Genomic DNA, 26083 nt, shown 5'->3' on the forward strand with positions numbered 1-26083 from the left:
TGTATCATCCTGAAACCATCGCTCCCCCCCGCCTGTGGAAAAATTGTCTTCCACAAAACCGGTCCCTGGTGCCAAAAAGGTTGGGGACTGCTGCTCTAGATGAAGTGCTTGTGCTCTTCCCGGAAGTCGAAAGGTTCCCCTTCGAAAGGCAAGGGTGGGGGGTAGTTGTAGGATCCCATCAAGAAGATCCATAAGGTGCCTAGGCTCAAGATTGGGGTGATCAAGTAGAAGCAGAGGCAGTCCACGGTGCGAGCGATCTGGTTCCAGCTGTCCTTCTCCTGCGGGGGAGGAAGAAACATCAATGAAATTGCTGGAAGGGGTTAAAGAAAGTCCTTCTTCACCCAAAGGGTGATTAACACATGGAATTCGCTGCTGCAGGAAGTGGTGGCGGCTACAAGCATAGGCAGCTTCAAGAAGGGATTGAACACGCATATGGAGCAGAGGTCTACCAGTGGCTATTAGCCACAGCTTATTGTTGGAACTCTGTCTGGGGCAAGTGATGCTCTGTATTCTTGGTGCTTGGGGGAGCAACTGTGGGAGGGCTTCTGGAGTTCTGGCCCCACTGGTGGACCTCCTGATGGCACCTGGGTTTTGGCCACGGCGTGACACATAGCGTTGGATTGGATGGGTCATTGGCCAGATCCAACATGGCTTCTCTTATGATGTCCTTCACTGGCACAGAAGGTAGTGGCAGCTACAAGCATGAACAGCTTAAAGGGGGGGGGGGATTGGATAAACATCTGGAGCAGGGGTCCATCAATGGCTATTAGCCACAGCATATTGTTGGAACTCTTTTCTGAGGCAGTGACGCTCTGTATTCTTGGTGCTTGGGGGGGGGGCAACAGTGGGAGGGCTTCTATTGTCCAGGCCCCATTGACGGACCTCCTGATGGCACCTGGGTTTTTTGGCCACTGTGTGACAGAGTGTTGGACTGGATGGGCCATTGGCCTGATCCAGCATGGCTTCTCTTACGTTCTTATATCTGGGATAATGATGCTCTGTCTTCTTGGTGCTTGGGAGGCAACAGTGGGAGGGCTTCTGGAGGACCCTGCTGGTGGACCTCCTGATGACACATGGGTTTTTTTTGGGCACTGTGTGACCCAGAGTGTTGGACTGGAGGGGCCATTGGCCTGATCCAACAGGGCTTCTCTTATGTGATACAGAGTGTTGGACTGGATGGGCCATTGGCCTGATCCAACAGGGCTTCTCTTATGTTCTTCTGTGACACAGAGTGTTGGACTGAATGGGCCATTGGCCTAATCCAACAGGGCTTCTCTTATGTTCTTATGTGACACAGAGTGTTGGACTGGATGGGCCATTGGCCTGATCCAACATGGCTTCTCTTATGTGACAAAGAGTGTTGGCCTGGATGGGCCATTGGCCTGATCCAACAGGGCTTCTCTTATGTTTGGTGTAGTGGTTAAGTGTGCGGACTCTTATCTGGGAGAACCAGGTTTGATTCCCACTTGCACCTACTGGAATGGCCTTGGGTCAGCCATAGCTCTGGCAGAGGTTGTCCTTGAAAGGGCAGCTGCTGTGAGAGCCCTATCAGCCCCACCCACCTCACAGGGTGTCTGTTGTGGGGGAGGGAGATAAAGGAGATTGTGAGCCGCTCTGAGACACTTGAGTGGAGGGCGGAATATAAATCCAATGTCTTCCAATGTTCTTATGTGACACAGAGTGTTGGACTGGAGGGGCCATTGGCCTGATCCAACATGGCTTCTCTTATGTTCTTATGCACAGAGTTGGAAGAGGTCTTCCCTCAACCTTGGCCACGTCCAATAAGCCACCTGCACATCATACTGACTTCCCTAGTATGGCACTCCAGAGGTGGCATGGTAGCTGTTGATGCGTTTCCAGGTGCCCACTTCCTTCCTGGACATCAAACTCAAAGGGTCTTGAATGGAACATAGAAAAGCAGGAAGTGGCTCTTTGTCAGCGGATTTGTTAGCAAAATTATATATTTACTATCCGGAAAACCCCAAAGTGGTGTCCATCCTCCCTAGGAATTACTTGAAACTCTGTGGTTTTACTATAGAGTTTCTGGCGATTCCTAGAAAGGTGTGGTATCACTTCCAGGTTTCCCCCAGAGGAGATGTCAAACTGTCGCTGACAGCACTCCCCCGTGTCCACACACCCCCAGTCTCCTGCTGGTTGCCAGGGAACTCTAGGCAGCCATGTCGTAAGCCTGGCCATAGACACTGATATCCCTTGTGTCTCTGGTCTTGGAAACCTCTTCCTGTAGCCTTGCAAGGAGCAGATCCTCTCCTTTCTTTGGAAACTGTTACAGATTTCGCACTCACCCTACACTGCTCTGATGTTCCTCTTTTCAGCGCAGAGTCCTTCCGATTTCCCACTATCTGCCCCGGAGCTTCGGCCTACATCGCCATTTTTGCGCAACAAAGAGAAACCCCCGGGGCAGATAGTGAGAAATCGGAAGGATGCCGCGCTTAAAAGAGGAACGTTAGAGCGGCGTATTGTGAGTGCGAAATTGGTCTGAAATAAACAGCATCTCTTTCCCAAAACACAGAGACCAATTTCACACTACGCTTGTTCCGGGTGGAGAACCCTTTTGCTACCGGGGAATCTCTCCATTTTCGCACAAATTGCCGCATCGCTTCCCCGCAGCAAGCGAGATCCTCTGACAAGCGGTTTCCACTTGCTGCGGAATAGCGACATGCGAACTTACGGCTCTGTGGCAACTTGTGCGAAAATGGAGATCAGCCCCGGTAGTGAAAGGGCTCTCCATCCAGAACAAGCATAGTACAAAATCAGTCAGAGCCGATCCCAGCTTTCCCCCACCATCTCAGGGCAACAGGTGCCTGAGAGAAGTCCAGAAAGTATCATCTTCAAGGGCCAAATACACACTACATGTGACAACAGTCGGGTGCCAGGTACACACTGCAGCACTAAGTCACAAGTTCACACAGAGTCTAGTCTCTGTTGAAAAACCTCCAAGGAAGGAGCGCCCACCACCTCCCGAGGAAGCCTGTTCCACTGAGGAACTGCTCTAACAGTCAGGAAGTTCTTTCTAATGTTGAGCCGGAAACTCTTTTGATTTAATTTCAACTCGGTTCTGGTCCTACCTTCTGGGGCCACAGAAAACAATTCACAGAATCATAGAATCATAGAGTTGGAAGGGACCTCCAGGGTCATCTAGTCCAACCTCCTGCACAATGCAGGAAACTCACAAACCCCTCCCCCTAAATTCACAGGACCTTCATTGCTGTCAGATGGCCATCTAGCCTCTGTTGAAAAACCTCCAAGGAAGGAGAGCCCACACCTCCTAAGGAAGCCTGTTCCACTGAGGAACTGCTATAAACTCACAAACACCTCCCCCTAAATTCACAGGATCCTCATTGCTGTCAGATGGCCATCTTGCCTCTGTTTAAAAACCTCCAAGGAAGGAGAGCCCGCCACCTCCCGAGGAAGCCTGTTCCGCTGAGGAATTGCTCTAACGGTCAGGAAGTTCTTTCTAATGTTGAGCCAGAAACTCTTTTGATTTAATTTCAACCCATTGGTTCTAATCCTACTTTCTGGGGCCACAGAAAACAATTCACAGAATCATAGAATCATAGAGTTGGAAGGGACCTCCAGAGTCATCTTGTCCAACCCCCTGCACAATGCAGGAAACTCACAAATACCTCCCCCTAAATCCATGTCAGATGGCCATCTAGCCTCTGTTTAAAAACCTCCAAGGAAGGAGAGCCCACCACCTCCCGAGGAAGCCTGTTCCACTGAGGAACCGCTGTTAACCCACAGACCCCTCCCCCTAAATTCACAGGATCTTCATTGCTGTCAGATGGCCATCCAGCCTCTGTTGAAAAACCTCCAAGGAAGGAGAGCCTACCACCTCCCAAGGAGGAAGCCTGTTCCACTGAGGAACCGCTCTAAACTCACAAACTCCTCCCCTAAATTCACAGGATCTTCATTGCTGTCAGATGGCCTACTAGCCTCTGTTTCAAAACCTACAAGGAAGGAGAGCCCACCACCACCTGAGGAAGCCTGTTCCACTGAGGAACCGCTCTAACGGTCAGGATATTCTTCCTAATGTCGAGCTGGAAAATCTTTTGATTTAATTGCAACCCATTGGTTCTGGTCCTACCTTCTGGGGCCACAGAAAACAATTTCACACCATCCTCTAGATGATAGCCCTTCAAGGACTGGAAGACGGTGATCATATCACCTCTCAGCCACCTCCTCTCCAAGCTAAGCATTGCGACCTCAGAGGCTCACCCACCTCATTGTAGTCATTCTTGTCTCGCGTGTGTTTCACAATGAAATTGGCCCCGGCAATGGCTGGCTTGATCTCATTGTAGAGCTGTTCCTGCACACCATCCACAGCATGGGGGTCTGGCCCTAGAGGACAGAAGAGAGAGACCCAGGGTGGAGCAGTGAATGAAACATCAGGCCAGGGTTCGGATCCCTGGAGAGACACAAACATTTCTGGGGTGACGTTGGGCCAGTTGTCACTCAGCCTATAAGGCTAATTAAATAATGGATTGCCCTATGGCAGTGTGCGATAGTGTAGCCAAGAGATCGCTTACAGATCCTAAGATTGTCTGGCAGCTAGTTCTAGCTCAGGGGTGTCAAACATGTAGCTGCGGGCTGGATCAGCCCCCCGGAGGGCTCCTATCTGGCCCCCGAGCAACTGGTTGGCATCTGCTTCCTTCTCTCTCTCTCTCTCGCTTCCTTCTGCATCACAAAACAGTTTGCTTTGCCAGGCTTGCTCAACTGTACAGGATCTACAGAGCAAAGCCTCTGTTTTCTCCATTAGCTGAGGCTCCTCCCTTGGGGAGGAAGGGGGGGAGGGAGAGCTCGCTTTGCCAGGCTCTCTCAATAGCACAGCAGAGCTACCGAGCCGAGCCTCTCTTCCTTCTATTGGCTGAGGCTCCTCCCCTTCCTCGTCCCCTGGGGAGGGAGGGAAAGAGCCGGAGCTTCCTTTGCCCAGTTCCCGTGATTCCACGGGAGAGATACAAAGAAAGCACCTTTTAAAAAAAGAAAGGGGAAAAAACCCCCATCTCTTTGTCCTTTATAAAGTTTATCTCCACTTCCTGGCATTACATTTTCTGAAACCCATGGCCCAGTCCAACAAGGTCTCATTTATGTCAGATCCAACCCTCATAGCAAATGAGTCTGACACTCGTCTTCTAGCTGTTTTTGTGTTCATGCATTGCTAGGTGGCAAGCTAGACTTCTTTTTGAAGGCAAGAGCCATTGCAGAAGTGGTTTGCCGTTGCCTGCCTCTGCGTCCGGCCCCTGGTATTCCTTGCCTTGACCCTGCTTAGCTTTGGAGATTTGATGGGATTGGGCCAGCCTGGGCTGTTGTGAGGATAAAGGAGGAGGGGAGAGCCTGGCCGTTTTCCCACTGACCTTACTCCGGAGCGACGTCCCTCTTCACCGCGCAGCGTCTGCGCGGATTTCCCACCAACTGCTGCGCACGACCAGGAAGAGCCGCGGCTTTTGCGTCGCAGATGTAAACTGGTTCTTAGCGGTTTACATCTGCGACGCAAACGCCGCGGCACTTCCTGGTCGTGCGCAGCAGTTGGTGGGAAATCCGCGCAGACGCTGCGCGGTGAAGAGGGACGTCGCTCCGGAGTAAGGTCAGTGGGAAAACGGCCCCTATGTTTGCTGAAAAGGAAGGAACAAAACTGGGTTGGCTAGATAGCAATGACTTGGATGGCCCAGGATAGCCCAGCCTCATCGTTGGGACCAAAAATCCTAGCTATAAATACAAGTTGACGGGGTGTAGACTGGCAGAGACTGACCAAGAGAGAGATCTTGGGGTCGTGGTAGAGAACTCAATGAAAATGTCGAGACCAACGCCATGCTAGGAAGGGAATTGAAAACAAATCAGCCAGTTATCATGATGCCCCTGTATAAATCGATGGTGCGGTCTCATATGGAGTACTGTGTACAATTCTGGTCGCCGCACCTCAAAAAAGATATTCTAGCATTGGAGAAAGTTCAGAAAAGGGCAACTAGAATGATAGGTTGGAACACTTTCCCTAGGAAGGAAGGTTAAAACGCTTGGGGCTCTTTAGCTTGGAGAAACATCGACTGCGGGGTGACATGATGGAGGTTGACAAGATTATGCATGGGATAGAGAAGGTAGAGAAAGAAGTCCTTTTCTCCCTTTCTCACAATACAAGAACTCGTGGGCATTCCATGAAATTGCTGAGCAGTCGGGTTAGAATGGATAAAAGGAAGTCCTTCACCCAAAGGGTGATTAACATGTGGAATTCACTGCCACAGGAGGTGGTGGCGGCTACAAGCATAGACAGCTTCAAGAGAGGAATGGATAAGCATATGGAGCAGAGGTCCATCAGTGGCTGTTAGCCACAGCTTATTGTTGGAACTCTCTGGGGCAGTGATGCTCTGTATTCTAGTGCTTGGGGGGGGGGGCAAAGTGGAAGGACTTCTAGCCCCACTGGTGGACCTCTTGATGGCACTTAGGTGTTGTTTTTTTTGGCCACTCTGTGACACAGAGTGTTGAACCGGATGGGCCATTGGCCTGATCCAACATGGCTTCTCTTATGTGACACAGAGTGTTGGGCTGGATGGCCCATTGGCCTGATCCAACATGGCTTCTCTTATGCTCTTATGTGACACAGAGTGTTGGACTGGAGGGGCCACTGGCCTGATCCAACATGGCTTCTCTTATGTTCTTATGTGACACAGAGTGTTGGACTGGATGGGCCATTGGCCTGATCCAACATGGCTTCTCTTATGTTCTTATGTGACACAGAGTGTTGGACTGGATGGGCCATTGGCCTGATCCAACATGGCTTCTCTTATTTTCTTATGTGACACAGAGTGTTGGACTGGATGGCCCATTGGCCTGATCCAACATGGCTTCTCTTATGTTCTTATGTGACACAGAGTGTTGGACTGGATGGCCCATTGGCCTGATCCAACATGGCTTCTCTTATGTTCTTATCAGCTCTCAGAAGCTAAGCAGGGTTGGTCCTGGTTTGCATTTGGGTGGGACACTACCAAGGAAGCCCAGGGTCGCTCTGCAGAGGGAGGCAATGGAAAACCACCTCTGAATGTCTCTTGCCTTGCAAACCCCAAGTTGTTGCCGCAACTCAGGTGCAACGTGACAGCAGTTTCCACCACCAGATACGAGCAGCCAGTACTCAGAATTCAGGGAAGAGGCCTTGGGTCAACAGAAGAATCTCTGCTTTGCATGCAGAAGGTCCCAGGTTCAATCTCCAGCAGAGGTCCATGTGTGGCTATGAGAAGGTATAGATGGAACACTGTCAGGGCAAGGGTTGCTCTGTATTCTTGGTGCTTGGGAGGAGGCACAGTGGGAGGGCTTCTGGAGCTCTGGCTTTGCTGGTGGACCTCCTGATGGCCCCTGGTTTTGGCCACTGTGGGACACAGAGTGTTGGACTGGATGGGCCATTAGCCTGATCTAACATGGCTTCTCTTATGTCTGAGGCAGTGATGCTCTGTATTCTGGGTGCTTGGGGGGCACAGTGGGAGGACTTCTAGTGTTCTGGCCCCGCTGGTGGACCTCCTGATGGCCCCTGGTTTTGGCCACTGTGGGACACAGACTGTTGGACTGGATGGGCCATTAGCCTGATCTAACATGGCTTCTCTTATGTCTGAGGCAGTGATGCTCTGTATTCTGGGTGCTTGGGGGGCACAGTGGGAGGACTTCTAGTGTTCTGGCCCCGCTGGTGGACCTCCTGATGGTCCCTGGGTTTTGGCCACTGTGGGACACAGACTGTTCGACTGGATGGGCCATTAGCCTGATCTAACATGGCTTCTCTTATGTCTGAGGCAGTGATGCTCTGTATTCTGGGTGCTTGGGGGGCACAGCGGGAGGGCTTCTAGTGTTCTGGCCCCGCTGGTGGACCTCCTGATGGTCCCTGGGTTTTGGCCACTGTGGGACACAGAGTGTTGGACTGGATGAGCCATTGGCCTGATCTAACATGGCTTCTCTTATGTCTGGGGCAGTAATACTTTGTATTCTTGGGGGAGTGAAGAGTGGGAAGGTTTCTGGAATTCTGGCCCCACTGATGGAACTCTTGATGGCACCTGGGTTTTGGCCGCTGTGTGACACAGAGCATTGGACTGGATGGGCCACTGGGGTGATCCAGGATGGCTTCTCTCATGTTCTTATTTCCAGTTCAAAAGAACAGGTGTGTGAAAAACCTCACCCTGAGACCCTGGAGAGCTGCTGCCAGCCTGTGTAGACAATCCTGACCTTGACAGAACAATACTCATCTCATTCAATATATGGCAGCTTCATGTGTGTTCAGAAGAAGGAAATATCGGGTTTATATCCTGCCCTCCACTCTGAATCTCAGAGTCTTAGAGCGGTCACAATCTCTTTATCTTCCTCCCCCACAACAGACACCCTGTGAGATGGATGGGGCTGAGAGAGCTCTGACAGAAGCTGCCCTTTCAAGGACAACTCTGTGAGAGCTAAGGCTGACGCAAGGCCATTCCAGCAGGTGCAAGTGGAGGAGTGGGGAATCAAACCCGGTTCTCCCAGATAAGAGTCAGCACCCTTAACCACTACATCAAACTGGCTCTCCTCAGGTGGAGGACAGCCAGTGTATGGGGAGAGCTGGAAGTGCGAGCACCTGGATTGGGAGTGGGGGTAACTCAGGCCAAGACCCTCAATGAATTCCCATAACCCGCAAATGCTGAACCTGTAAGCTCAGAATTCACTCCCTCTGATCTCCCCAGGTGTCCTGCGCCCAGTGAGAACACCGTGCCCAATTTGGGTAGTGGACACTTTGCCACTCATAGCTAGGGTTGCCAAGTCCAATTCAAGAAATCTCTGGGGACTTTGGGAGTGGAGCCAGGAGACATTGGAGGTGGAGCCAGGAGACATTGGAGGTAGAGCCAGGAGACATTGGAGGTGGAGACACTGGAGACATTGGCCACGCTGGCTGGGGCTGATGGGAGTTGTAGGCAAAAAACATCTGGAGAGCTACTGTTGGCCACCTCTGCCCTAGGGATTGGCAACCCTACTCATAGCGCAAGATGAAGAGGAACTCGGTGGGAAACGAGGCCCTCTTCCCAACACTCCCCCTCCTGCCTGTCCCAGACTTGCTGAGATTTGCTCCAGAGCTCACTTGCTGGGGTGACCCGACTGGTCAATCCGTGCCTCTCGGACTGCTTCTCAAACATGAGCTCGCTGCGGGACTTGACCGTGAAGTATTCCTCGGCCTTGATGATGTAGCCCACGGAGCTGCTGCGCCGGATCAGCAGGCCCTCCTTCGGCTCCGGCTCGCTCTCGGAAGGCTGGGACATGTGCAAGAGGCGTGGCAGGGTCTCGAGGAACAGCTGCGGAGCAGGGAGAAGGTTACAGGGGAACCACACGACACAGTGACTGCGATCACATCCACCGAATAACACACTTCCAATCCCCTTTCGATGCACTTTCCAACTGGGTTTTGCAAGTCCCCACAGCGAGCACTTTTGCACATGCCAAATAAAGCACTTTCAATCCATTTCCGATGCACTTTGCCGCTGGATTTTCCTGTGCAAAATGGCAAGATTCACCTGCAAACGGCCACTAAAGTGGACCAACAGTGCATTTCCTTTTCTTCACACCCCTTCCAACCCTCCCAGCAATTAACACAGAACAATGGTCACATTCAACAGCCAGTTTCCTTATCTTCACACCCCTTCCAACCCTCCCAGCAATTAACACAGAACAATGGTCACATTCAACAGCCGGTTTCCTTATCACTACCCTTCCAGGAAGCCCCACCAAACAATGGGCACACCCACAAACCTATTGCCCTTTCACCACACCCCCACCAGCCTAGAAATAGCAGCTCTCCAGCAGCCCTGGCCCCACCCAACGCACAGCAGCCAAGAAGGTCAGAGTGCCTGCTCCGGCTGCAACGCCACTGAGGATGTTCTCCGCAGCCGAGAACGAAACGTCTGGAAGGGAAACTTTCTCCAGTAGAACACGGCACTTGAGCCCGAAAGTTTCTGCAAACCCTGACAACAGTGCATTATTTAGTATTTGTGGAGGAAAGGAAAGGTCCTCTGTGCAAGCAGCAGTCGTTTCCGACTCTGGGGTGACGTTGCTTTTACGATGTTCTCACGGCAGGTTTTTTTACGGGGTGGTTTGCCGTTGCCTTCCCCAGTCATCTACGCTCCTCCCCAGCAAGCTGGGTATTCATTTGACTGACTTCGGAAGGATGGCAGGCTGAGTCAACCTTGGGCCGGCTACCTGAACCAGCTTTCGTTGGGATAGAACTCAGGTCGTGAGCAGAGAGTTCAGATCACAGTACTGCTGCTTTAGCACTCTGCGCCACGGGGCCGCTACAGTATTTGTGAAAGCGCCCGGTAAAATCCAGTTGTAAAGTGCATTGGAAGTGGATTGAAAGTGCATTCTTCCGTGTGTGTGATCGCAGCCGGAGAGTCATTGAAACACGGAATTCGCTGCCAGGGGAGGTAGTGCCGGTGATGGCTACAGGAGTAAGCACCTTTCAATGGGGATTAAAAAGATTCATGGAGGATAAGTCTGCCAGTGGCTACTAACCATGGTGGCCGAGGAGAACCTCCACATTCAGAAGCACTAATCCTCTGAATCCCAGAGCCAGGAGGCACCATCAGGGGAAAGCCTCGACCTCCGTGCCCTGCTTATGTTCATTGGATTTATATCCCGCTCTCCCAGTCAGGCTCAGGGCGTTGTTGGCCCTCCAGAGGAACTGGTTGGCTTCTGTGTGAGACAGGATGCCGGACTGGATGGACCACTGGTCTGACCCAGCAGGTCGCTTCTGATGTCCTTATAAAGGCCTCAGCCTCTGTGTCCTGTTGCTAGCCGTCCAGAGGAACTGGCTGGCCACTGTGTGAGACAGGATGCTGGACTAGATGGAGCACTGGTCTGACCCAGCAGGGGTTTCGTTATGTTCTTCTTAAGGGCTTGGCATCTCTGTGCTGTTGTTGGACCTCAATCCCAGAGCCAGGAGGCAATATTAGAGGAAGGCCTTGGCCTCTCTGCCCTGTTGTTGGCCCTCCAGAGGAACTGGTTAGCCACTGTGTGAGAAAGGATCTTGGACTAGATGGACCTTCACTGGTCTGATCCAGCAGGGCTCTTCTGATGTTCTTATGAAGGCCTCGGCCTCTCTGCCCTGTTGTTGGCCCTCCAGAGGAACTGGTTGGCCACTGTGTGAGACATGATGCTGGACTAGATAGATTACTGGTCTGATCCAGCAAGGCTCTTCTGATGTTCTTATGAAGGCCTCGGCATCTCTGCCCTATTGTTGGCCCTCCAGAGGAACTGGTTGGCCACTGTGTGAGACATGATGCTGGACTAGATAGATTACTGGTTTGATCCAGCAGGGCTCTTCTGATGTTCTTATGAAGGCCTCGGCCTCTCTGCCCTGTTGTTGGCCCTCCAGAGGAACTGGTTGGCCACTGTGTGAGACATGATGCTGGACTAGATAGATTACTGGTCTGATCCAGCAAGGCTCTTCTGATGTTCTTATGAAGGCCTCGGCATCTCTGCCCTGTTGTTGGCCCTCCAGAGGAACTGGTTGGCCACTGTGTGAGACATGATGCTGGACTAGATAGATTACTGGTTTGATCCAGCAGGGCTCTTCTGATGTTCTTATGAAGGCCTCAGCCTCTCTGCCCTGTTGTTGGCCCTCCAGAGGAACTGGTTGGCCACTGTGTGAGACAGGATGCTGGACTAGATAGATTACTGGTTTGATCCAGCAGGGCTCTTCTGATGTTCTTTTATTTATTTATTTATTTATTTATTTATTTATTTATTTATTTATTTATTTATTTATTTATTTATTTATTTATTTATTTATTTATTTGGGATTTATATCCCGCCCTTCCCACGAATGGCTCAGGGCGGCTTATGAAGGCCTCAGCCTCTCTGCCCTGTTGTTGGCCCTCCAGAGGAACTGGTTGGCCACTGTGTGGGACAGGATGCTGGACTAGATAGATTACTGGTCTGATCCAGCAGGGCTCTTCTGATGTTCTTATATTCCTAAAGTTTCAGTATGGAGGCTGAAAACTGGCCCACCTAACTGGCCCACCTCTTATTCAAGAACACGTCTTAGACCAGCCTCACAAATAGGCACAGACATTGTAGAGATGGCCACAAGAATAAACAGCTGCTAATGCTCATGTCCTAGCAAAGGGGTCATCCATATGGACACTTGAAGAAAACTGTTTCAGTCTGAAGAGGCGTGCTTGCACACAAAAGCTTATACCCAGAATTAAACTTTGTTGGTCTTAAAGGTGCCCCTGGACTCAAAACTTTAAGAACATAAGAACATAAGAGAAGCCCTGTTGAATCAGGCCAGTGGCCCATCCATTCCCACACTCTGTGTCACATAAGAACATAAGAGAAGCCCTGCTGGATCAGGCCAATGGCCCCTCCAGTCCAACACTCTGTGTCACATAAGAACATAAGAGAAGCCCTGTTGAATCAGGCCAGTGGCCCATCCAGTCCCACACTCTGTGTCACATAAGAACATAAGAGAAGCCGTGTTGGATCAGGCCAATGGCCCCTCCAGTCCAACACTCTGTGTCACATAAGAACATAAGAGAAGCCCTGTTGAATCAGGCCAGTGGCCCCTCCAGTCCAACACTCTGTGTCACATAAGAACATAAGAGAAGCCCTGTTGAATCAGGCCAGTGGCCCATCCAGTCCCACACTCTGTGTCACATAAGAACATAAGAGAAGCCATGTTGAATCAGGCCAGTGGCCCCTCCAGTCCAACACTCTGTGTCACATAAGAGAAGCCATGTTGGATCATGCCAATGGCCCCTCCAGTCAAACACTCTGTGTCACATAAGAACATAAGAGAAGCCATGTTGGATCAGCCCAGTGGCCCCTCCAGTCCAACACTCTGTGTCACATAAGAACATAAGAGAAGCCATGTTGAATCAGGCCAATGGCCCATCCAGTCCAACACTCTGTGTCACACAGTGGCCAAAATTTATACACACACACACACACACACACACTGTGGCTAATAGCCACTGATGGACCTCTGCTCCATATTTTTATCTAAACCCCTCTTGAAGGTGGCCATGCTTGTGGCCACCACCACCTCCTACTATCATGGGGTCCTGAGTGCAAAATGTGCTTCAGTCTGGAATGAATCATGGAGGAGGTGGACTTCTTGACATGGTGGATCTAAGTTTAAGGGAGGGCATAGGGTTGCCAGCCTCCAGGTGGGACCAGGAGCTGTCCCAGAATTCCAACTGAGATTAGATTATGTGCCTTCCTTGCAACACGGTGGCCTTTTGCTCTCCACATGCAAACATGTCCCAGTCCACAGTTTCAGGGCTCCCATTTGATCCCTTCCCTTCCGGCTGTCTTCCAGGGCTCACCTCTTTGGTCCAGTCAGAAAGGATGTGGGTGCTGGGGGTGCGGAAGTGGATGTTGAGCTCCACAACGCAGGCCACCACGACGGCAGTCACCAGCAACATGATGAAGAGCAGGTACCTGCCGAGTGGAAAGGGACATAGCTCAGTGGCAGAGCGGCTGCAGCTCAGTGGTAGAACATCTGCTTGGCATGCGGAAGGTCCCAGGTTCTATCCCCAGCATCTCCAGTTAAAGAACAGCGGAAGAGCCCTGCTGGATCAGACCCGTGAGGGTCCATCTAGTCCACCATCCTGTCCCACTCAGGGGCCAACCAGTTCCTCTGGAGGGCCAACGACAGGGCAGAGAGGCCGAGGCCTTCATAAGAACATCAGGAGAGCCCTGCAGGATCAGGCCAGTGAGGGTCCATCTAGTCCATCATCCTGTCCCAACAACAGGGCAGAGAGGCCGAGGCCTTCATAAGAACATCAGAAGAGCCCTGCAGGATCAGGCCATTGGTCCACCTAGTCCAGCATCCTGTCTCACACACTGGCCATCCAGTTCCTCTGGAGAACCAACAACAGGGCACAGAAGCCGAGGCCTTCATCAGAATATCAGGCGAGCCCTGCTGGATCAGACCAGCGGTCCATCCAGTCTAGTCTCCTGACTCACACAGTGGCCAACCAGTTTGTGTGGTGGGGTGCGGGGGCCCGAGTCCGCTAAGGGTGCTAAGCGCCCAAGGGCTGGTCCTTCTCAGGGCTCATGGGGGAAGCAGCCCGAAGCGCCGGGGAGCCGGCATCATATCTGACTTCATTGGAAGGAAGAAATTTTAGAAGGGTGCTTGCTCTAGCTAGATGTTCTGCCCTTCCATCTGCGGTTATGCAGGGCAGCTCCAGTAATGAGAAGGCACTTCTCACTAGGTTGGCAGCTTCAGTTTTTTACAGTTCCATTTCTAAAAAAAGAAACTTTCTGCACATCTAAGAATCTACATTGACCAGCCAATGTTCGCCCGTTCCCCTTGGCGTTCTTAAGGTGGCCCGTTCACTTTGCTTCGCAGGCGACTGAACCTCCACCTTCTATGAAATTGACTTAAGAAAAAGGAAATTGCTTCTGTGGACTTTTCAATATATATATCTATATATATCTATATACATCATTAGGCGTTTGGCTCTTCTGTTGATGTTTTGTTTGCTATTAAATATATTTTGATAAGGCCAGTTATGGTGTTGTGTCATTTGTTTGTGTTCGCTTTCAGAAGCGCAATTGAGACTAATTTATACACGGAAGCGTTAGCTTTGTATCTCTGCCACCCTTATCTGTGTTCCACTTTGGTTGCTTAGCCTCCGGGTAGGGCCTGGAGATCCCCCTTTTTGACAACAGATCTCCAGCTGACAGAGATCAGCTCCCCTGGAGAAAATGGCCGCTTGGAAGGGTGGAATCTGGGGCATTGGACCCTGCTGAGGCCCCTCCCCTCCCCAAGCCCCGCCCTCTCCTGGCTCCACCCCCAAAGTCTTCCGGTATTTCCCACCACAGACCTGGCAACCCCTGCTCTCATTTCCTGCCAGCCCTGAGGCTTGGAGCTGGCTGCCGAAGGCCTAGGGTTGCCAATCCCCAGGTGGGGGCAGGGGATCCCCCGGTTTGGTGACCCTCCCCCCCGCTTCAGGGTCATCAGAAAGCAGCGGGGGGGGGGGAGGGAAATGTCTGCTGGGAACTCTATTATTCCCTATGGAGATTTACTCCCATAGAAAATAATGGAGAATTGATCCGCGGGTATCTGGGGCTCTGTGGGAGGCTGTTTTTTGAGGTAGAGGCACCAAATTTTCAGTACAGCATCTAGTGCCTCTTCCCAAAATATCCCCCAAGTTTCAAAACGATTGGACCAGGGGGTCCAATTCTATGAGCCCCAAAGGAAGGTGCCCCTATCCTTCATTATTTCCTATGGAAGGAAGGCATTGAAAAACTGCGCCGTCCCTTTAAATGTGATGGCCAGAACTCCCTTTGGAGTTCAATGATGCTTGTCACAGCCTTGATCTTGGCTCCACCCCAACGTCTCCTGGCTCCACCCCCAAAGTCTCCTGGCTCCACCCCCAAACTCCCCAGGTATTTCTTAAATTGGACTTGGCAACCCTACCAAGGCCAGACAGAGGGACACTCACTTGCCGATGAGCGGGATGGCCAGGGAGGTGGCCGGCAGGCGCTGGGAGATCAGCAGCAGGAAGACGGACTGTGCCAGCAGCACAGAGATGGCCAGCGTGACTTTCTCTCCACCTGGAAGGCACAAAAGGACAGGAACACAGGTTGGCAATGAGGTCGCCCACAGACTCTACCAGTCATGCTATTTGACCAGTTGGGCTGGTTACCCATTTATGGTGGTGTAGGCTTGCCAGTCCTCAGTTGGGGGCAGGAGATCCCCTGGTTTGGAGGACCTTCCTCTGCTTCAGGGTCATCAGAAAGTGGAAGGAGGGAGGGAAATGTCTGCTGGGCACTCCAGTATTGACTTTTAAAGCCTTACGTGGCCTGGGACACATGAACACATGAAGCTGCCTTCTACTGAATCAGACCCTCGGTCCAGCAAAGTCAGTATTGTCTACGCAGACTGGCAGCGGCTCTCCAGGGTCTCAAGCTGAGGTTTTTCATGCCTACTTGCCTGGACCCTTTTGAGTTGGAGATGCCGGGGATTGAACCTGAGACCTTCTGCTTCCCAAGCAGATGCTCTACCACTGAGCCACCATCCCTCCCCTGCTTTCCAGGGTCTCAAGCTGAGGTTTTTCACACCTATTTGCCTGGACCCTTTTTTGGAGATGCCGGGGATTGAACCTGGGACCTTCTGCTTCCCAAGCAGATGCTCTACCACTGAGCCACCGTCCCTCCCTCCCTTCCTTCTTTCCTTCCTTGAACATATGAACATATGAAGCTGCCTTCTACTGAATCAGACCCTCGGTCCATCAAAGTCAGTATTGTCTACGCAGACTGGCAGCAGCTCTCCAGGGTCTCAAGCAGAGGTTTTTCACACCTATTTAATAATAATAATACTTTTTATTTATATCCCGCCCTCCCCGCAGAGCAGGCTCAGGGCAGCTCACAACACATAAATACAATGTATAATAAAATCGTATACAATAATTACAATTTCAATTATAAAATCATCCTTAAAATCATTAAAACTTACATTAAGATTAACATTATGGTGCTATAGTTAAGATCTTCCATAAAATCCAGTGACTAAAACATAAAACATATCCAGCAGGACTTTCTTGGCTCAGTATTAAGTGAAGGCTATTTTAAAAAGGTGGGTCTTGCAGGCCCTGCGGAATTGGTCTAAACATCGCAGGGCCCGTACCTCCTCCGGGAGTTGGTTCCACAGTAGGGGAGCTGCTATGGAGAAGGCCCTATCCCGGGTGGTCTTCAATCTGGCCTCCCTTGGCCCAGGGATATTCAGCTGGTTCTTTCCAGCTGACCTCAGCGCTCTCTGGGGTTCATGCGGGAAAAGACGGTCCCTCAAGTAGACAGGTCCTCGGCCATATAGGGCTTTAAAGGTAATAACCAGCACCTTGTAACGAACTCGGTACACCACCGGCAGCTAGTGCGTGCAGCCCCGGCTGTATGTGCTCCCATCTTGGGAGCCCCAACAACAGCCTAGCCGCTGCGTTCTGCACCAGCTGCAGCCGCCGAGTTCGGCACAAGGGCAGCCCCATGTAGAGGGCGTTACAGTAGTCCGGTCTTGAGGTGACTGGACCCTTTTTAGTTGGAGATGCCAGGGATTGAACCTGGGACCTTCTGCTTCCCAAGCAGATGCTCTGCCACTGAGCCACCATCCCTCCATCTCCATCACCTACCGCCTGGACCTTTTTAGTTGGAGATGCCGGGGATTGAACCTGGGACCTTCTGCTTCCCAAGCAGATGCTCTGCCACTGAGCCACCATCCCTCCATCTCCATCACCTACCGCCTGGACCTTTTTAGTTGGAGATGCCGGGGATTGAACCTGGGACCTTCTGCTTCCCAAGCAGATGCTCTGCCACTGAGCCACCGGCCTTCCCCATATATATGAACATATGAAGCCGCCTTCTACTGAATCAATCCCTCAAAGGTCCATTAAAGTCAGTATTGTCTTCTCAGACTGGCAGCGGCTCTCCAGGGTCTCAAGCAGAGGTTTTTCTCACTGATTTGCCTGGATCCTTTTTTGGAGATGCCGGGGATTGAACCTGGGACCTTCTGCTTCCCAAGCAGATGCTCTACCACTGAGCCACCATCCCTCCCCCGGACATACCTGCGGGACCGTCTCTCCCCGGAGGCCACTACGATCAGCCTATCGACATCTTCTGACTATCCCAGGCCCAAAGGACATCCGGCTTGCCTCGGCCAGGGCCTTTTTGGCCCTGGCCCCAACCTGGTGGAATCAGCTCCCCAATGAGATTCGGGCCCTACCGGATTGACTACCATTCCAGAGGGCCTGCAAAACGGAGCTGTTCTGCCAGGCTTTTGGCTGAGGCAGGCGGGCATCCTCATACCATCTAATGGGCCTCTTTTTACTGACTGCCATCTTGATACCCAGGGACCGCGCCAACACTGTTGATAATTGACATCCAAGACGCCTATGATTCCTGTCTCTCAGTCTGTGAATTATGTTCATACCACCGACGGCCACCTTATTTAATTTTTTATTTAATCGTTTTAACTGTTTAATTTTTAGCTGCTTTATTGTTCGATTTTAACTGTTCTATTGTGTTGTCATCCACCCTGAGCCCATCCTGGGAAACGGCAGACTATAAATTCGCAAAATAAATTATATCCCATGGAACCGATTCCCACAGGGTACAATGGAGAATTGATCTGTGGGTATCTGGGGCTCTGGAGGGCTTTTGTTTTTAGGTAGAGGCACCAAATTTTCAGCAGAGCATCCAGTGCCTCTCCTCAAAACGCCCCCCAGGTTTCAAAAAGATTGGACCAGGGGGTCCAATTCTGTGAGTGCCCAAAGAAGGTGCCCCTATCTTTCATTATTCCAAGTGGCGGGAAGGCATTTACAAGTGTGTGGTCCCTTTAAATGTGATGGCCAGAACTCCCTTCAGAGTTCAGTTATGCTTGTCACACCCTGGTTTTACCCCAATGTCTCCTGGCTCCACCCCCAAAGTCCCCAGATATTTCTTGAGTAGGACCTGTAGGGTTGCCAAGTCCAATTTAAGAAATATCTGGGGAGTTTGAGGGTGGAGCCAGGAGACTTTGGGGGAGGAGCCAAGAGACATTGGGGTGGAGCCAAGATCAAGGCTGTGACAAGCATAACTGAACTCCAAAGGGAGGTCTGGCCATCACATTTAAAGGGACGGCACACCTTTTCAATGCCTTCCTTCCATAGGAAATAATGAAGGATAGGGGCACCTTCTTTTGGGGCTCATAAAATTGGACCCCTTGGTCCAATCGTTTTGAAACTTGGGGGATATTTTGGGGAGAGGCACTAGATGCTGTACTGAAAATTTGGTGCCTCTACCTCAAAAAACAGCCCCCCCAGAGCCCCAGATACCCGCGGATCAATTCTCCATGATTTTCTATGGGAATAAGTCTCCATAGGGAATAACAGAGTTCCCAGCAGACATTTCCCTCCCCTCCCCCCGCTTTCTGACGACCCTGAAGCAGGGGGAGGGTCTCCAAACCGGGGGATCCCCTGCCCCCACCTGGGGATTGGCAACCCTAAGGACCTGGCAACCCTAAGGTGGAGTCATGGTCCTAGGCAGTGGTCGTTTTGTAGAAAAATAGGTGGTGGAGCTCATTCAGGGATTGTTCTGCAGCTGCACATACTATTCAATGGACAAGGAAGTGGAACTCTCAGGAGGAGGAGGAGGAACTCTCAGAAAGGTTCAGGAGCTGCGCTCCTGTGAGCTCCCACTGAAACTGAGGCCAGGTCCTAGGTCTAGTGAGGCCTCCAGCCTCCAGGGAAGCCTGTGTAGGAGTAGCTATAGGGCCTACGTTTTTCAGGGTCCCTTCTGTCCCTCTGATTGGCTGGGCAGCAGTATTGGAGGGAAAACATGCCCAGAGGGGTGGAACCCGGGATGAAAGCCATGAAAAGGCGACGCTCCAGACAGGGTTGTTTTCTCAGGAGAGGCTGAGCTGGAGGCAGGTTGCAGCCGTCCTCCGAGGAAGGGTGAGTTGGTTTGAAATTAGAAGAAGGGAATGCATAGTTAGTTGTGTCGGAAAAGGGTATTATAGCATTGGAAAAAGTGCAGCAAAGGGCAACTAGAATGATTCAAGGTTTGGAACACTTTCCCTATGAAGAAAGGTTGAAACGCTTGGGACTCTTTAGCCTGGAGAAACGTCGACTGCAGGGTGACATGATAGAGGTTTACAAGATAATGCATGGGATGGAGAAAGGAGAGAAAGAAGTACTTTTCTCCCTTTCTCACAATACAAGAACTCACGGGCATTCGATGAAATTGCTGAGCAGTCGGGTTAAAAGGTTGTACTTCTTCACCCAAAGGGTGATTAAGACGTGGAATCCACTGCCACAGGAGGTGGTGGTGGCTACAAGCATAGCCAGCTTTAAGAGGAGATTGGATAAAAATATAGAGCAGAGGTCCATCAGTGGCTATTAGCCACAGTGTGTGTGTGTATGTATATGTATATATATGTATATGTATACACTATATATATAGTGTGTGTGTGTGTGTATGTATATGTGTGTGTGTGTGTGTATATACACACACACACACACACCTATATTGGCCACTGTGTGACACAGAGTGTTGAACTGGATGGGCCACCAGCCTGATCCAACATGCTTCTCTTATGTTCTTATGTGACACAGAGTGTTGGACTGGATGGGCCACTGGCCTGATCCAACAAGGCTTCCCTTATGTTCTTATGTGACACAGAGTGTTGGACTGGATGGGCCATTGGCCTGATCCAACACGGCTTCTCTTATTTTCTTATGTGACTCAGAGGGCATTTTCGCACTCACCTTAATCAGCAGCGACGCCCCTCTTCACTGCGCAGGATCTGCGCGGATTTCGCACTAATTGCCGCGGAGCACCCGGAAGAGCCGGAAAGTCCCGGCGCTTTTGCGGCGCAAACGGAAACTGTTTTTTGGCGGTTTCCGTTTGCGCCGCAAAAGCACCGGGACTTTCCGACTCTTCCGGGTGCTCCGCGGCAATTAGTGCGAAATCCGTGCAGATCCTGCGCGGTGAAGAGGGGGTCGCTGCTGATTAAGGTGAGTGCGAAAACGCCCAGAGTGTTGGACTGGAGGAGCCACTGGCCTGATCCAGCATGGTTTCTCTTATGTTCTTATGTTTTTATTTCTTTGTACCAACCTTTACTGTTTTCATATTCACTGTTGCTCTAAAAGTTTTTGCAAACCCAGGCCTCCTTTTGGGCAGGAGCTCACAGGAGTTGAGCTCCAGAACCTCTAAAATTTATTGTGCTCTTTCTTTCTTAACTCTACCTCTCCCCTCATACCTGTTCCTGGGCTCCATTGTTCAAACCCCCTGTGAGAATTTGGCTGAACTCTTAAGAGTTGACAAGCTTTCTAATATTTCCTGCCCCCCCCCCCCCTTACACACACCAAAAGGAAAATAACCTAAACATATAAAGCAGGCAGATGGAAGTCTTCATCATGCCAGTGTGGCCACACAGGAGGAAGCAATTTAAAAAGTATGATGGGAGTGAGGTTTTATTATGACAATTCTAATTCACGAAGCGTTTTAAGATAGATGCTGAGCTGCTATAGTCTAGCACCACCTTCTGGTGATGATAGGCTAGTGGGTATATGCAAATAAGTTGTGCTAATGAGCTCCGGCACCTCATTTTCTACAAAATGACCAGGGGGTCCAATTCTGTGAGCCCCCAAAGAAGATGCCCCTATCCTCCATTATTTCCTGGGGAAGGAAGGCATTCAAAAGGAGCACGGTCCCTTTAAATGCGATGGGCAGAACTCCCCTTGGGAGTTCAACTGTGCTGGTCGCACCCTTGCTCCCGGCTCCACCCCCAAAGTCTCCTGGCTCCACCCCCGAAGTCCCAGATGTTTCTTGAGTCAGACTTGGCAACCCGAGGAGGGGTAGAATTGGGGAGAAGGGATGCCTCGGGTCCAAACTACATGTTCAGGCTTGAAACAAGTTGAGTCTGGAGTATTTTGGGCACATGGGAAATAACTCCCCCTCTGATGCTGTTTCCACTCAGGGGGGCCTCTCCCTCCTCGCCTTTGCAGTGGCCTTCCATGTTCGTTTGGGTTCTCCTCTATTTTTCATAAAGCCATTCTTCAAGGCTGCCGTGAGACCGTGGGTAACCTCTGGGGCCGCGGGTAACCAACTTGTTAAAAACCCAAATCTGTTGTCTGCAGGGGTAGAATTCTAGCAGGAGCTCCTTTGCATATTATGCCACGCCCGCTGATGTAGCCTATCCTCCAAGAGCTTACAAAAAAGAGCCCTGTAAACTCTTGGAGGATTGGCTACATCAGGGGGCGTGACCTAATATGCAAAGGAGCTTCTGCTGGAATTCCACCCCTGGTCATCTTGGCCTGAGATGGTCTTTGACTGCCTCGGAAGGGCAAAGAAAGGGTGAAGGGACGCTGTGGCGCTTCCGGGATGTTTAGCCTGGAGAGGAGGCGACTGAGAGGTGATATGATCACCATCTTCAAGTACTTGAAGGGCTGTCATATGCAGGGGTGGTCAACGGTAGCTCTCCAGATGTTTTCTGCCTACAACTCCCATCAGCCCCAGCCATTGGCCATGCTGGCTGGGGCTAATGGGAGATGTAGGCAAAAAACATCTGGAGAGCTACCGTCAGCCACCCCTGTAGAGGATGGTATGGAATTATTTTCTGTGGCCCCGGAAGGTAGGACCAGAACCAACGGGTTGAAATGAAATCAAAAGAGTTTCCGGCTCAACATGAGGAAGAACTTCCTGACCGTTAGAGCTGTTCCTCCGTGGAACAGGCTTCCTCCTTGGGAGGTGGTGGGCTCTCCTTCCTTGGAGGTTTTTCAACAGAGGTTGATGGCCATTTGACAGCACTGAAGATCCTGTCAATTTAGGGGGAGGTGTTTGTGGGTTTCCTGCATTGTGCAGGCGGCTGATGACCCTGGAGGTCCCTTCCAACTCTATGATTCTATGATTCTGCTCACTGTCTGCAGGCAGGTAAAAGACCAGGATGGTCATGAAGGCGATGAGGATGCAGGGCGTGACGATGTTGATGATGTAGAAGAGAGGCTTGCGCTTGATGATGAGGTAGAAGGTGATGTCCTGGTGCTTGTTGCTCTCGAGCGGGAAGTTCAAGTCGATGTTTTTACGGGCAGGCCGGTGGACGATCTCCCATTCGCCATTTTCTGGAAAGGAAAGAAGAAAGAGAGAGAGATGTCTTCGCAGCTCTATGGTTGACCCGCTGCAATATATGGGGCTGCGTTAGGGTTGCCAACCTCCAGGTGAGGCCTGGGGATCTCCTGGAGTTACAAGTGATCGCCAGACAACAGAGAGCAGTTCCCTGGAAAGCAATGGATGCTTTGGAGGGTGGACTTTATGTCACCATACCCTGCTGAAGTCCCTTCCCTCCCCATTCTCCCTGGGCTCGTACCCCTGTCCCCAAAGTCTCCTGGAATTTCCCAACCCAATTGGCAAAATATAGGGTTGCCAGCCAGGGGGAGCCTGGAGATCTCTTGGGATGACAACTGTTCTTCAGACTACAGAGATCAGTTCCCCTGAAGACAGTGGAGAGCCAGTTTGGTGTAGTGGTTAAGCGTGCGGACTCTTATCTGGGAGAAGCGGGTTTGATTCCCCCACTCCTCCACTTGCAGCTGCTGGAATGGCTTTGGGTCAGCCATAGCTCTGGCAGAGGTTGTCCTTGAAAGGGCAGCTGCTGTGAGAGCCCTCTCCAGCCCCACCCACCTCACAGGGTTTGATTCCCCACTCCCCCACTTGCACCTGCTTGGAATGGCCTTGGGTTAGCCATAGCTCTTGCAGAGGTTGTCCTTGAAAGGGCAGCTTCTGGGAGAGCTCTCTCAGCCCCACCCACCTCACAGGGTTTGATTCCCCACTCCCCCACTTGCACCTGCTTGGAATGGCCTTGGGTTAGCCATAGCTCTTGCAGAGGTTGTCCTTGAAAGGGCAGCTTCTGGGAGAGCTCTCTCAGCCCCACCCACCTCACAGGGTTTGATTCCCCACTCCCCCACTTGCACCTGCTTGGAATGGCCTTGGGTCAGCCATAGCTCTTGCAGAGGTTGTCTTTGAAAGGGCAGCTTCTGGGAGAGCTCTCTCCGCCCCACCCACCTCACAGGGTGTCTGTTGTGGGGGAGGAAGGTAAAGGAGATTGTGAGCCGCTCTAAGATTGTGAGTGGAGGGTGGGATATAAATCTAATGTCTTCTTCTTCTTCTTTGGAGTAGAGGTGGCCAAACTGGTTCAGGAGTCACATGTGGCTCTCTCACACACATTGTGTGGCTCTCGGAGCCCTCACTGTCCCCATCGGCCGGCTTCAAGATGGCATTTCTCTCTTTAGATCACTTCTCCAAGCCAAATCAGCTGGAAAATGCATTTAAAGTTAAAGTTGCTTTTTTACACCTCTCCCTCCCCATTTTCCTTCCTTCCTTCCTTCCTTCCTTCCTTCCTTCCTTCCTTCCTTCCTTCCTTCCTTCCTTCCTTCCTTCCTTCCTTCCTTCCTTCCTTCCTTCCTTCCTTCCTTCCTTCCTTCCTTCCTTCCTTCCCTCAAACGTGGTGTTTATTCTCTGTGGCTCTTATATTAGGCAAGTTTGCCCCCCCCCCTGCTTTGGAGGGTGGACTCGACAACATTATACCGTGCTGATGTCGTCCCCCCCCCCCCCCCCCGACGCTTGACTCCCAAATCTCCCAGTCTGTAGCTGGCAGCCATAGGTTCTGTGGACATCCCACAGTTTCTTCTGGAGCCCCAAGGTCCTATAAATTCTGTTCCATGGAATCACAGTTTTTCTCTTTAATATTCTTGTTTCTAACCCTCGTGGGCTTGCAAAATCTGCTCGTGACCTCTACCATGGAACGTCCACAGAGAAGCCAGAGTTAGCAACCCTACCTCCCACAACCAGGAGCCACAATCCATGTTCCCTCTAAGCCAGCGGTCCCCAACTTCGTTGGCACCAGGGACCAGTTTCGTGGAAGACAATTTTTCCATGGGACCGGGGGAGGGTGATGGTGTCAGGATTATACAATTGTGCACTTTATTTCTATTGTTACATTGTAATATCTAATGAAATAATTTTACAACTCATGGCCCCGTTGCTAACAGGCCACGGACCGATACCGGTCCATGGCTCCGGGAGTTGGGGACCCCTGCTGTAATCTGTGGAGTCTTGTGAGCAAAAATTCTAGTTTGTGAGCTACTGGCATTATGGTTGTGAGCTACTGCTTAAATCAGGGGTGGCCAACAGTAGCTCTCCAGATGTTTTTTTGCTTACAACTCCAATCAGCCCCAGCCAGCATGGCCATGCTGGCTGGGGCTGATGGGAGTTGGAGGCAAAAAAGATTGAAGATAGAAGAAGATATTGGATTTATATCCCGCCCTCCACTCCGAAGAGTCTCAGAGCGGCTCACAATCTCCTTTCCCTTCCTCCCCTGCAACAGACACCCTGTGAGGTAGATGAAGATATTGGATTTATATCCTGCCCTCCACTCCGAAGAGTCTCAGGGCAGCTCACAATCTCCTTTACCTTCCTCCCCCACAACAGACACCCTGTGAGGTAGATGAAGATATTGGATTTATATCCCGCCCTCCACTCCGAAGAGTCTCAGAGCGGCTCACAATCTCCTTTCCCTCCCTCCCCCACAACAGACACCCTGTGAGGTAGATGAAGGTATTGGATTTATATCCCGCCCTCCACTCCGAAGAGTCTCAGAGTGGCTCACAATCTCCTTTACCTTCCTCCCCCACAACAGACACCCTGTGAGGTGGGTGGGGCTGAGAGTGCACTGACAGCAGCTGCCCTTTCAAGGACAACCTCTGCCAGAGCGATGGCTGACCCAAGGCCATTCCAGCAGCTGCAAGTGGAGGAGTGGAGAATCAAACCCGGTTCTCCCAGATAAGAGTCTGCACACTTAACCACTACACCAAACTGGCTCTTCGACATCTGGAGAGCTACCGTTGGCCACCCCGGCGTAAATGATTGTGCTCTGGGGCTTTTTCCTGAGCTAAGACAAAAAGGTGTGAGCTGGACGTTAAAAAGTATGTGAGCTAACTCACGCTAACTCAGCTGAGAGGGAACACCGGCCACATTGTGATCCCACCCGCAATGCATTTCCCCTCGCCTGAATTCCATGCTGTGGGAAGGAGTACCAGTGAAGCCTTCGGGGTCTATGATGATCCATTCCACCACGTAATATTGTTTGGTCTTCTCATCCTCTTTCGTCATGAGCTCCATAGAGATCTCTTTGGCATTGTACATCAGCGAGCTGGGGAAAGGAAGAGAGCAATCAGGTGAGTACCTGCTAGGGTTCCAATCCCCAGATAGGTATAAATACACAACAAAAGTTATAGTGGCCGGATGACTAATGTATTACATCCGACATGCAATATAAATTCATTTGAAGACTGAAACATCCGTCGAAGACTGAAAAACAATCCCCAAAGTTCCATTCCCCAAATCCCACCATTCTGGCAACGGAGTCCCGATGTACAGGAAGTCGACTTGCTTACTCCTGTTTCGATTCCACTTCCAGCAAAGGGCGTTCCGTGAATAATACATGAACCACAAAGGTATAAAAATCAAAACACCCAATATTTAATGCAACCAGGGAGACATAATCATAACCGTTTGATTGTGCATCGCTGGTTTCATTAAATAT

At 51.1% G+C, this 26083-nt stretch overlaps 1 protein-coding gene across 1 annotated transcript in view; it reads right to left on the reverse strand.

The window, feature by feature from the left end:
• Positions 1 to 95: 95 nt before the first annotated feature.
• The window catches only part of LOC132574469 (acetylcholine receptor subunit delta-like), a 41464-nt gene continuing 15476 nt past the window's right edge, over positions 96 to 26083 (reverse strand). Inside the window, exons 6-12 of the mRNA XM_060242822.1 lie at positions 25575 to 25690; positions 22407 to 22607; positions 15462 to 15573; positions 13335 to 13449; positions 9095 to 9305; positions 4241 to 4359; positions 96 to 278 (exon numbers count right to left, since the gene is read on the reverse strand). Of these exons, the coding sequence (XP_060098805.1) occupies positions 96 to 278; positions 4241 to 4359; positions 9095 to 9305; positions 13335 to 13449; positions 15462 to 15573; positions 22407 to 22607; positions 25575 to 25690 (1057 nt within the window). The remainder of the gene's footprint in view (positions 279 to 4240; positions 4360 to 9094; positions 9306 to 13334; positions 13450 to 15461; positions 15574 to 22406; positions 22608 to 25574; positions 25691 to 26083) is intronic.

This window comes from Heteronotia binoei, chromosome 6 (genome assembly GCF_032191835.1).
Source record: "Heteronotia binoei isolate CCM8104 ecotype False Entrance Well chromosome 6, APGP_CSIRO_Hbin_v1, whole genome shotgun sequence".
In the NCBI taxonomy this organism is placed as follows: Eukaryota; Metazoa; Chordata; class Lepidosauria; order Squamata; family Gekkonidae; genus Heteronotia; species Heteronotia binoei.